At 39.4% G+C, this 13,370-nt stretch overlaps 1 protein-coding gene across 2 annotated transcripts in view; it reads right to left on the bottom strand.

Annotated features, from left to right (window-relative positions):
* The window catches only part of grik3 (glutamate ionotropic receptor kainate type subunit 3), a 104,473-nt gene that overhangs the window by 20,493 nt on the left and 70,610 nt on the right, over positions 1–13,370 (bottom strand). For both annotated transcript variants that reach the window (XM_085423463.1, XM_085423464.1), the window contains 3 exons: positions 7,400–7,507; positions 5,280–5,393; positions 2,553–2,756 (listed from right to left, as the gene is read on the bottom strand). In XM_085423463.1, coding sequence (XP_085279589.1) covers positions 2,553–2,756; positions 5,280–5,393; positions 7,400–7,507 — 426 coding nt within the window. The remainder of the gene's footprint in view (positions 1–2,552; positions 2,757–5,279; positions 5,394–7,399; positions 7,508–13,370) is intronic.

Here is a 13,370-nt window from a genome sequence, read left to right as displayed (position 1 = left end):
TACTTCTTGTGCAATAAATCTAATCAACTGTGTAGCAATGTAGACAAAGAGGAAGTGGGCTGACTATAATCTTCCAGTGTATCTGTCGAAGCAAAGATTAATTGCCATGACAGAAACAAATGATGTGTTAAGGACGCCTTTAACATTTGCATCACAGCATGATTAAAGTGATCATCTATTGTGACTAAATCAAGTTTAACAAGGCCTGTTGCATCATTTAGCACCTTCTAAACAATGCCCTTTGGCACTGCAGTGAGCTTTGTGACTGCACAGAGGAAAATAAAGTGCTACATGTTACACAATGCTAAATCGTTGCACTTGGCAACACTGCAGTTTCTCATTCAAGTCTCCAATTCTGTGGCGAGTAAATCATAACTGACTTTCATTTTCATACTAAAAAATATATACGGGTTTTATTCTATTTCTGCCATATGTAGCTATCAGTGTGAAAATCTCTGTAAGCTACAGGGATGAATGAATTTAACACTAAAACTTGCATTTTGTTCACTTAAACAGACAATTGTGCAATTATGCAATGCAGTGATGATTTGAGGGTACAGTGGGCAAGCTGATAGCAATAAAAGTACAAGTCTCGTGCTTCAGGACTATTTTTATCACTCAAAACCAACTATTTTCCCTGCTTTCTACCTAAGACCCTATCTCGCTAAGCCGCAATAAACTGTTATACAGCTTATCTATCTGTATCACAAGAGGGGAAGCAATGGGGGGCTAACATAAAGTAATTATAAATACACAGAGAAAAGATAAAAAATGTCAGCTACCTTCTGTATCTCATTGTTAAGAGAGAAACAGAAGAGGTGAAAACATTCTTTGTTGTTATCTGTTTTATAGAAATATCCTCCTTCCAATGCATGTATAGAAAAACAGAAACTTTCTGCACAGCATGTCTCAGTTTGACCCAAAGCAAAGAAAAAATACAGCTGCAGTATAGTTTGAAGAAATCTGTATCCTTACAGTTCTCCCATATCATCTCAGGGTCAGACCTCTTGAGCTTGCCTTAACGTTTACGTTTCAGGTCTGCTGAATTACGATCAGCTTATCCATACCAGTGGAGTAAGGAAAGCACTAGACCACAAAATAGAACTGACTAAAAATCCACAAAAAAATCGTCTTGCATCCTTGGCCATGTGATAAGAAGCAGTAAAAGCAATAACCAGCAGTATAGATTCCAATCTCCTCTTCCGCTGCTATTTACAAAAGCAATAGGTATAAAAAGGTTAAAATAGACCATATGTGTGCATCATAAAAGCATTTAAATCTATTCCTTTTTCCAATCTCTGTTACTTAAGAATTTCTCACTTTCTGTAGCTATAGACTAAATGGTGTTACATTGCTGTTTATGTGTGTTCAACAGCTTATGTTCATATTTAAGCTGAGTGCAAAGGTCGTAATCACCAGATGCCACAGTTTTGCACTGTTTTTTTTTTATTATTATTTTTTTTTTATTTGGCTGGAAGCAGATGAACAGACTCTGTGGCCACCTGTGAGTCCTCTCTTTGAAACCAAAGAATGCACCAATAACGCATGTGTTGTTTAATGATGGAGTCATGCATCTCCTTTTCGTGCCAGCTGTCTCTCCCTTTGGTAATCTATTTGTTCCTCTAAAGGTTATTGTTATCAACACGGATCTAGCAAAAAGCTTGGACGGAGAAATAAAGTGCTGCAGTGGGAGCCCACCTTTTCCAACCCTTTCAGCACCAAGCCATTGACTCCTGCCATACGATTCCCTGCACTAAATGCCACTTAAGCTATTACAAGTTTTCAGCTGAGTACAGCGCTGACCCGATGGGGCTGAGGACAAAGAGAGAGCACTGACAGGGACACTTATGAAATGCCAGCAGAGAATTGCCACCATCGCTTCGATGCGAAGCAGTTTCATGGCCACTGAGGCTTTGAGTTTGACATAGACAGCTACGATTGGTCGCTATCCCTCAGAAAGATGATTGCCATTGTGTTTCCCTGAATCTATGCAGCGTTACGTGCTCATCCTAGATCTGTGGTTTATCCAGCTGAACAAAACGGCCTGTCTTACTAAATGACATCAACACACTTGTAACTTTTAGGCAACCTTGACATAATTGTGCCATAAATGTAACTGACAGCTTTGTAGGCTCCTTGTGACTTGTACTCAATCATAACTATATCACTGTCCACATGGAGGACATAACCTGTAATTCAGCTCAATGGCATGCTTTTGTAAGTGCGCATGATGATGCGAAAGACTGTTTGGAGCATATAAATCAAAGTTTAAATCATTACACTTTGATAATAAAATGATTTCTTGTTAAAAACTCCCTACAAATAAAAAATAGTCTGGTTCATAACCACTATAAAATTACAAATTTGATTGTTTTTGCTTCTATTAAACACATACCTCATTTTGTCTTAAGCTTTGGAGGTTCTGGTAGGCGTATCTTTTTTTTTATTGCTTTGTTTTGTCTTTTAAAGATTACAGCTATATATCTATTATGCACATATGAGCATATAATGCTTCTGGTCAAAAAAAGACGTCAACAAGGAGTAAAACTTACATGTTCTATAAGTTCCCTAATCATGCCGTTCCACAGGCCCTTGTCATCCTGGGAGCCATATTTCCCATCAGGCACCAGACGGATCTCATACGTGAAGCCCAGGATGTTGGCCAGCTCTTTTAGCAAGTCGATGCAGAATCCTTCGAAACGGTCGTTCCCAACCAGCGCCTTGTCAGATTTCTTAAGCATGACATATGGCTCCTCCTGCTCAGACCAAAAAGATCAAATGAAAAGCAATGGTGAGGTCAGCTTTTTCAATTTGTTTCAGCACATGAACCTAATTGAAGCAAAGTGATCTGAGCTGACGAGTCGCTGTTGCATTTAACAGGCAGTGACAGCAGATTCAAGTACACAGTGTGGATATAGGCAGTGGTAAAATATGAAAGAAGGCTGAGGTTGTTCCTACATTGAAGTATTAAAGAAATGGGACCCGAGCTAAAACAAGATGGTAATGTAAAGTAAAAAATTTATATTGCAGGTATTTATATCAGCATCTAGTGATTCTTATAGTGATGGCAATGCACACAGAAGGAATATTTATATTACCAATGAGCTTAGTTAGTGTTCAAATAGCTAAACCTACTGTCTCCCACTCACTGACCTATATAGCTGGTGCACCGTTTATTTTATGGTCAGGTAGCTGACACTCTTTACTGGCCTGTAATATCCTGCCCGGATGCTCATAATTTAAGCTGTATAAAAGCTTGATTAGGAACAGAATGCAGCAGTGTAATGGAACATAGCCACTGTGTTGCCTTCATCAGTTGTCACCAACCTCCAAGGGAGAGCAACTGAGCTGATGCCTGCAGTGACAATGACTAACGCAGAACCGCTCATAAATGATTTCCTTTATTTAGTGCCTGTTACCATTTCTCTGCCAGATAGACGAGCATATCTCACTGTGCATTTCAAAACATGTTGGTGTGTTTATGCAAAAGCTGTAATACAATTTACTGCCTCCAATAGCAAGATGTATAATTTACAAACTGAGCTCAGACGTAGGGTAATTGATTCTCTATCAAAGGTGACCCCTTTCTTTATATTTTTTCCCTCAGCTGTAGCTGGTAGAGCACTAAAGAAAATGATGTAGTCAAGAAGGGGGAGGGAAAAAAAAGTCACAGTACTCTTTTAGTCCCCCAGAAAGTTATTTTAGGAGAAAATGAGGGGTGGGAAAAATAAAAAATAAAAATTTACACTTACACAGCAGGCAATAATTTATTTTACGCATCCTAGTTAAACTTACATGCCCATAAAAGTGTTCAGTAAATGCTCAAGATCTTTGTTTGTCTACAAAATATGAAGCTACTTGGACATTACAATCGGGATGACCTTTTAAATAAATAATAAGTTATGAATACTTGATGACAATGCATTCCGAGAGCAAGTGCTTAGCAGCAAACTTTGCTCAAGTTGTCCAATTAACTTGATCAAAAAGTTTGCATGTTAAGGGAGAAAGTCATTACCATCTGTTTCTAGCCTTCCAATTCTTGCTATTCCCCAAGGTTTTAACTCAAAGCAAAGTGTTTATACCAGTTCTATGCTCACAATCGCAGCATGGGCGTGCATAACAGAAAGGGAAGGAAGGTGGGCCTGCGCAGAGACATTACAGGCAATGGAGTGCAAACAATTAATGTAAGGGGAAAAACACATTAAGTGCCTTAATCTCTTCTACGAAGTTATCACTATAAAGCTGTCAGACGTCTTCTCCATGCTTCACTGGAATCAGTTTGATGCAATGCCATTACACTAAGACGTGAGATTGATATTAAAGCTGGAGCTCTCTTCGGCAATTTGAAAATAGTCAGTTTTATGATCTTAAACAAATGATATCCAAAGAAAAAGCAAATTAAGGAAAATGTTGGAAAATGTTAGAAATACTCTTTAAGAAGAAAATGAAGTGCAGATAAAAAATCCAAAATCTACACCACTCTCACAGAAATGAGTCTGTAACTACTAGTGCTAGTATATTTTAGTATAGCACTAAAATCCTTGTTTCATGTCTCCTGTATAAGACAGTATTAACATAGATGCCACCTGATAGGCATTAATTATATCCCACCTTGACCTCACTTCTCATAATTATAGCTTTGTAGTCCAATATAGGCTTAATAACAGTGTTTATCATTGTAGCTTGTGTAGCTGTCCCAAAGGGGTGTACAGGCGAACATCTGGGCAAGCACCTTCCTGATAGCTATACAAAGACCCCAACAGCCAGTGACAGTGTTAAGTACATACCACTGGGAATCTACAATACTGTACAAATGAAGGTAATGTGGATCTGGCGGAGGGCTTGCCAAGTTCTTTCTATCTGAACATGTAATTAATGCATTCTCAGGAATAGTTTATTGTAGCACTGACTCTTTTGTTTCCTTTTTTTTTCTTTGCCCCAGGGCTTCTCAAAACTGACAGGTCTGTGTTGTGTAGTTGCTTTTGCTATAAAAAAAAATATCTACTATCATATCTATGATTTGTGTCAGTATTTGTGTTATTTTTAGAATTGTCAGTACAACATATTACTGTATCTAGCAGCCACTTCTCTTCCTTATAGTGCAGTATATTCAGTATAAAGCACGCCTGAAGAATTCTAGTCTGCAGTGAACCAAACAGAATGAAAAGAAGTAAATATATGGCAAGGCTTGGATTGCAATGTGTTATCTATAAGACGGACAACTGGGAAGGTATGAAGGGTATGGCATATTTTACGCCAGGCTAACACAGGTGACCTACCAGGATGGTGGTGATGACAAGGGAGCGGTTAGCCAGAGAATCCGTGATGTTCATCCCTTTTCGCTTCGGCACTTCTGTGATGTTAAGACCTCCAGACGCACTCCACTTCCCCACCTGTGCAAAAGGAAAAGTGTGTAGCTAAGTGTTCTTTTTCTGTTGATCAGCAATGACCTTAGCAGACTCTGCCGGCAACCATCTCCCACATTAGTGCCAGGCTGAACACATCTCTGGCAGCATTAGATGATTGGCTGAGTCACCTTTTATCAGCAGGCCAGTATATTTTGGGGAGTAGGGGGTTAGTTAAGCATTAAGCATTATGGGTAAATCAAAGAAACTGGAACAATGAACTGCAATGCGATAAGTCAGATAAATGAAATCACATCAAAACATTTTTATATAAATGTAGAATCTATGTAATATGAACATGTGTACAGAAACGACTGTGTATTAAACCAATAGAAATATTGAATATTTCAAATATTACAACAAGCTCACAGTAAATTTAAATGAAGTTGGAGAATGGGGATGCCATTAGGACTGCATTGTGAAAGTAATTTTGCTGTACAGCCTCATATAAGCCAAGAGATTTGAACAAATAAAAGGAGTTATATATGCATGAAGCCCTGAAGCAAAAAAACTCTGCATATTGTAGAGACACTCTCTGGAACATATCATTAGCACAAATAGTCCTGTGGCTGTCGGTAACAATCTCTGTTTGCAAATCGAGCTCTCCACCAAACCCTCCTCCCATTCTTCCCTCTTTCTCTATTACTAGAGACAGCGCTTTTAATATTCACTGGGATTTGTGCTTGAGGTGGATCCATTTAAAAACTTGCTCCCCACCCCCACCCCAGAAAAAAAGCATGAAAAATGTTTGTTAATGTCCTCCCTGCCTAATCCAGATAAAGGCATATGCTCTAATTTGAAAAGCACATTAGTTACAGCTTGTCACACAACCAAACAGGACTCCAGGAGAGAGATTTAAAAATATCTGAATGCTTTCCGCTTTGCAAAATTCTTTCTAATTGTACCCAATTACAATTAGCTCAATTCATTAAACATGATTAGCAAAAGACTGGATTCAAAAGTTATTTACTCATGCATCCACACGGAGAGCATTACATTTATTTCACCCTCCTGAGCATGCCAGTGTTGAGTGAAAGTGGCAGTCTGAGAACCTGTTCATAATTCCAGCGTGAGCTCAAACTTAGGCTAATATTCAATTACAATGGATTAGTTGAGAAAAAAGTCCACATCTTAATAGGCTCAAACAGTCAAAGCCGATTCCACGGATATACAAGGGGAAAAAAAAAATTCCAGCAATCTGCAGCATGCTGCCGGATCAACCCTAGCATGCATTAGAGTGGGATTTGTCAGATGCACAATGAGAATGCACTAATATGGCATCAAATACTTTTAGGAGATGACTGCGCTTCAACTTAATTGACCACATGCAGGACAAGATGCCAATAAAAGAGGGAAGAAGAATCATTTCAAAGCTGCAGTATTACAAGCTTCATTCTGGAACAGAAGAGTTACAAGCTGAAAAGCCCCTGCTATTATATATTCTTGAGCCTTTAGGGAGTACTTGAAGAAGTCATAATGGGACTTATCCCTATTTGATGTATTCATAATGTATGAAAGCCTTTTAGTAGAGAATAGCTGTTGTAATCCAGAGGCCTTCCAGTATAATAAAATAAGTTCTACAGTAGGAACCTTTTAGTCCCCCACATCCCCTTTTTGTGTGAAACATGTTTATACAGCTCATTAACACCAAACAGCATTTTGGGCATCACCTCAAATTATCATTAAGAGAGGCAGCAATTAACACCCTAATGTGTACCCTAATCCAATTTGCTTTATGATCCACTAACTTATGCTTATGTTGAAACAGCCAATTTGCTTCCTTGTTAGGAGGTAAATGATATTGCCAAGTGTGCGTGTATTCAACATTAAAAAAATCAGAAATATGCATATATATATATATATATATATATATTTTAATGAGCAATTTTATATATTCTTTTGATGAAAATTCTACATTTTATATACTCCTTGCCGTGAAACATTGCTGTATGTTTCACCTCATCTAACAAGGATTTACATTAAACAATAGTTACCTTTTCAAGTCCATCCTCCTTTAGACTGATGATGTCCAGGTCAAAGTCTGTACGTAGACCAGTTGTTTTGTTGAAGGACAGTCGACCCGTCAAACCATCCCAGTGGGACTGAAAGACAAAATATCTACATATTTTACCCAGCATGAGCTCAAACTACCCATGTTTCCAGAATTTAGTGCTACTGCATACCTACTTTCTGACACCTATATACAGTACACATCTACCCATATACCTGTATATAATATTTTGATTGTACCGCTCCTACATGTTTCAAAAACTAGAAGGTGCAAGGTACGTCAACAACAGTAAGAAACAACAAACCGGAGAAAGATGTTTAAGTCCTATCAACAGAACACACTACAACATACTTTGACGTTCACGGAAAGCAAATTCACACCCACGCAGACATGAACCAAAAGTACAAACACAAATCACACAGGCTGCATTTTCTTTTTTAATTACATTTTACATTTCACTGCCTCCAACGCATTTTCCCTTCAGACTATGGAGTTAATTAACAACCGTCTCCCTTTGCTTGATTCCCCATGAGGGGAAAAACATACAACTGCCCCCTATTATGATTCCCTGATACCTGCCACCTCCACAGACGTGTGCACAGGCAAATACATGCAGGCCCGTACTAAATACACGAACATACCTCAGACCATTGCAGCAATCATAAAAAACTCAGGAAGTAACTCTACTCATTTTATTTTTGTCTCTTTTAGTTTTATGGTTGCGATTGCACCCCAGTGTGTACACCACAGCATTGTAAGGTTTTTTTTAAAGGGTCTTTGTACATGGTAATGAATCTTTACATATCATAAACACTTTTCTGATGTTTAAAATCTAAACTGTGACAACACTACAGGCTATAGCTGTCCAACCACCATGTAGCTTGCCAGAACATGAGAATATTGAGGCTTCAAGGAAAAATTTGTGGCACTCTGCTTTTCCAAACACTGTCATACCTCATTCCCACTGGCCTATTGCCATATAGGTGGGTGGTATGTTCAAGCAGCTCTAATTCAGAGAGTGACATAAATGCGTCAGCCATATCACATCGAAAGGGCGAAGTCGACCTTCAGAATATGTCACACTCCTGTCTTGAAGTAAGCGTAAATTAGGCCTGAGTTTAAGCTTTCATAACCTAAGACTTACGATGTTTGCATAAGAACAATCATGTAATAATATTGAATTTACTTTAATCCTTTCAAGATGGCTAACACTGGCATTTTTTTAAACTAAATACTGCAGACACACACAGACACCAGACGTTTGTAAGATATAGGGTGTGCAGACTTTGCAGGCAAAGAGAATTGTGTCTATTACTGCATCTCAAACAGCAGCGGGATTTTATAGCTCCTGTTCCAGTTGGCAACGTGTAGCCAAAAACTAACAGAATATATATCACATTTCAGTGCATAGTATATGTAGTAAATTCCTAGTGTTGTTAAATGATTAAAAACAGCAACATTGGACTTCCGGTTGAGCTTTGATGGAGTAGGACGCGAGTCTGGGAGCTCCCGCCGATTTCGATTAAATTGTTATTTATTCGCGCGTTTTGGCCGTATTTTCAGTCCTGTTTTGGTTTGTGGATTGTCTTGTTGAGAAGTTTTACTCGGGCCGGCGTAAAATGGCAGCAAAAAATGTTAAAACCCGCAGTACTATTCAGACACAACTGAGGCCTAGTTTGCAAACCGCGACCACACCCTCGAGTGAGCCGTCGTCTCCTGCAAAGCCCCCCACATGTCAAGCTAATCCTGATATTGAGGCTCTCAAGGTCGAGTTGCTGGCTTCGCTGAGGAAAGATATCGCCGACATCTTTAAAAAGGAACTTCAGGATACTCTGGGTGATGCTTTGTCTACCATTAAGTTCGACCTGCAGGCGGTGAAGACGCAGCTGGCGATCGATAAAGCTGCAAATGACGCTACCATGTCTGAGCTAAAAGGTACGGTGAAGGAGATGGAGCACGCACTTACTGTCTGCTCTGATGATATAGCTGAGATGAAAAACACTATCAAGGGTCTCACAGCTCATGTAGCCAAGCTGGAAAGTAAGTGTGAAGATTTGGAGTCCAGATCGCGGCGCAACAATGTTAGGATAGTGGGAGTACCGGAGGGCCCTGACACGTGCACCACTGCCGCCGTAGCTTCCTTGCTAAAAGAAGCATTTGATCTGGGGAAGGAGCCGCTTTTGGATCGTTCGCACAGGACCCTCCAACCCGCACCTAAGCCTGGCGACCGTCCACGAGCCATTGTATGCAGGTTTCATTACCACACTGACTGTGTCGACATTTTACGACGTGCTAGAGAACGCCGACAGATTAAAGTTGGAGATCGGACCATCTCAGTCTTCCCCGACTACACCGCCAGGGTGGCACGGGCTCGTGCTGCATTCAACACGGTCAGGCAGCAACTCCGTGGCATTGACGGTGTTCGGTATGGCCTGCTTCATCCAGCGCGACTCCGCATCACATATAAGGGTGTCGAGAAGGACTTTGTTTCGGCGAAGGAGGCCAGTGATTATGTCAAAACTTTGATTTCTGGGTGAGCCTCGTTAGCTCCTCAGTTTGATACTGTAATGCTGCTAAGGGTTCACGGTCTCCTTAGGTTTAACGCCACCTGTGCATTGTTTTCTTAGGCCATTGTGCTGGTTATTGTACTGTTGGTGTGCTGGTTCCTTTTATTTTCATTGTTATTTATTGAAACTGGATCATATAATATACTCTTGAACTTCGGACCAGTCCGGCACAATCTTCTCCAAGCTTGCTGCATTGATTTGCATAGGACTGAGTTGTTTTTCGTTTCTGTTAAATTTTTATTTATTTATTTTTTTGTTTGGTTGTTTTTGTTTTAATTGTTTATCTATTTATGTATGTTGTTTTTGTTTTTTGTTTTTTTAAATTTTATGCACTTTCGGTGATTTGTTGGAAAGTTCTCCTTCTGAGGAAGTCATATTTTGTACTGTGAGATCTTTTTTTGGTTGGTTGGTTTCCTTTTTATTTTTTCCCTTTTTAAAAAAAACATGTTTACTGTTACGCGCACACTGTTATGCTGTAGAGAAGTTGGTGAGAGGTTATTTTTCCCTCTCTCGCTTTTATTTTTATTTAGACAACAATTAGTCCAGTCACTTCGGTGAATCATTTTTGCTACTTTGGGGGTACACTGCTGTCTCCTTTGTTCTGTTCTGTGGAGACTTGGGGGTGTATTTGTGTTCAGGGTTGGGTTGGGGGGGGGGCTGTCCCATTTCGGCTCTTCATGGCCACTGGCATTTTGGTTTGGTCTTTTTCCTCTTCCTTTTTGTAAATGGTTAATGGAAATATAGACCCCAGCATTGCTGGGTCAGGTATGCCTCTTAGATTCATTAGTTGGAATATCAGAGGTATGGGTAACCCTGTTAAGAGATCTAAGGTTTTTACTCACTTGAAACGTCTAAATTCTGACATAGCATTTTTACAGGAGACTCATCTTCGCATTAAGGATCATTATAGGTTATATTGCCCTTGGGTAGGTCAGGTCTTTCACTCAAATTTTAATTCGAAGGCTAGAGGAGTGGCCATTCTCATTAATAAGAAAGTTCAATTCACTTTGACCAATGTTGTCGCTGATAGGAACGGTAGATACATCATTGTTGCTGGTACCCTAATGCAGAAAAAGGTTTTGTTGGTAAATGTATATGCCCCGAATTTTGATGATGCTGAATTCGCTAATAGATTGCTGAGTAACATCCCCTTTCTGAATACACATTTGCTTATCCTTGGTGGTGATCTGAATTGTGTTTTTGATCCAATTTTGGATCGATCTAGTCCTCGTAATTTGACTCAATCATCTATGTCTAAAACATTCTCAGATTTTATGAAACAGAATGATCTTGTTGATCCATGGAGATTTCGCAACCCTTCAATCAAAAAATTTTCATTCTTCTCTCAGGTCCACCAGTCTTATTCCAGGATTGATTATTTTTTCATCGACAGAACTCTTAATTCATGTGTTAATTCTTCCGACTATTCTGGTATTGTAATATCTGATCATTCTCCTCTGCTATTGGATGTTCATCTTTCTACCCATAAACGTAGCCCTCCACTTTGGAGATTTAACTCTCTCCTTCTGGCGGATAAAGAATTTTGTGAATTTATTTCAGGCTCTATTGAGGAGTTCTTGTCCTTCAATCAGGATGATTCTGTCTCATATTCTCTGCTATGGGAGACTCTTAAATGCTACCTGAGAGGTCAAGTTATTTCTTACTCTGTCCGTGCTAATAAAAAGATTAATGCCAGGCTTAAAGAACTTATAGCTGCAATTAGTAACCTTGATCAAAGTTATACACTGAACCCTTCTCCAGAATTACTGAAGCAGCGCCTTGATTTGCAAGCAGAATTTGATCTTATGTCAACCAAAGAGGCTGAGCACTTATTACTACGCAGTCGTGGCTCATATTACGAATATGGTGACAAGGCTAGTCGCTTGTTGGCACATCAGTTACGACGTCAGGCCTCCTCGCGTGTGATCCCCATTATTAAACACTCTGATGACAATATTACTACAGATCCCTTGGAAATTAATTCTACCTTTAAAACATTTTACTCTTTGTTGTACAGGTCCGAATTTCCCACGGATAAAGCTAAAATGAATGCATTTCTTCATAATCTTTCAAACCCTGTTATTGGTGCTAATGATGCGGGGCAATTGGACTCCCCATTATCTGTTGAAGAAGTATTAAAAGCTATTACAGCTATGCAGTCTAATAAAGCCCCGGGCCCGGATGGGTTTCCAATTGAATTCTATAAAACATTTATTGGTAAATTGGCACCATTGCTTTTGTCTGTGTTTAACGAATCCTTGGAAACCGGTTCATTACCACCTACTTTCACACAAGCAACCATAGCGCTCCTTCTCAAAAATGACAAGGACCCAACCTCCTGTGGTTCCTACAGGCCATTATCTCTGCTTAATGCCGATGCAAAGGTATTGGCTAAAGTAATTTCATCTCGCCTTGAGGATGTGCTTCCTCGAATTATATCTGAAGAGCAGAATGGCTTTATAAAGGGACGGCAATTGTTTTTTAATACCCGTACACTCTTTAATGTTATTTACTCAAAGCGTCTATCTGAACTTCCTGAACTTGTGATTTCTTTAGATGCTGAAAAGGCTTTCGATAGGGTGGAGTGGGAGTACTTGTTTGCAGTTTTAGAGAAATTTGGTTTTGGTGATAAATTTATTTCCTGGATTCGGCTTCTTTATTCGTCCCCTAAAGCCAGTGTTCATACTAATGATGTTTACTCTGATTATTTTGCGCTGGGTCGTGGTTGTCGTCAAGGTTGCCCTTTGTCTCCCTTACTCTTTGCCATTGCCATCGAGCCTCTGTCTATTACATTGCGATCTTCTTCTGTATTCAGGGGAATCATCCGTAATGGAATTACACATAAAGTATCATTGTATGCGGATGACTTGTTATTATATATGACTGACCCCGCATGCTCCATCCCTGCTGTTTTAAGTATTCTGGAGAACTTCAGTTCGTTTTCAGGTTATAAATTGAATTTGGGGAAAAGTGAGTGTTTTCCTGTTAATACGGCAGCACGTCAACTTCAACAGTCCGATCTACCCTTTCGTCTCAGTCCGTCTGGGTTTAAGTACTTAGGGATTAACGTGACTCGCTCTCTAGCTGGCCTTAAATCAGCAAATTTGTCTCCTCTTATATCTAGGGTCACATCTGATATTCAAAGATGGGGTAATCTCCCCCTTTCTTTAATCGGTAAGATTAACGTTGTTAAAATGAACATCTTACCAAAATTTTTATTTTTATTTCAGTCAATTCCCTTATTTTTGCCGAAACATTTTTTTGTTTCACTGGACAAGATTATTGGTTCTTTCATTTGGGGAGGGAAGCCACCTAGGGTCTCTAAAACTTTGCTGCAGCGATGCAGATTTAGTGGAGGACTTGCATTACCTAATTTTTTAGTCTATT

This window comes from Rhamphochromis longiceps, linkage group LG11, assembly GCF_057381845.1.
Source record: "Rhamphochromis longiceps isolate RC_006_pf linkage group LG11, R_longiceps_female_GT1.1, whole genome shotgun sequence".
In the NCBI taxonomy this organism is placed as follows: domain Eukaryota; kingdom Metazoa; phylum Chordata; class Actinopteri; order Cichliformes; family Cichlidae; genus Rhamphochromis; species Rhamphochromis longiceps.
Note: the sequence above shows the minus strand (reverse complement) of the source record. Positions and strands in the feature narration are given on the sequence as shown.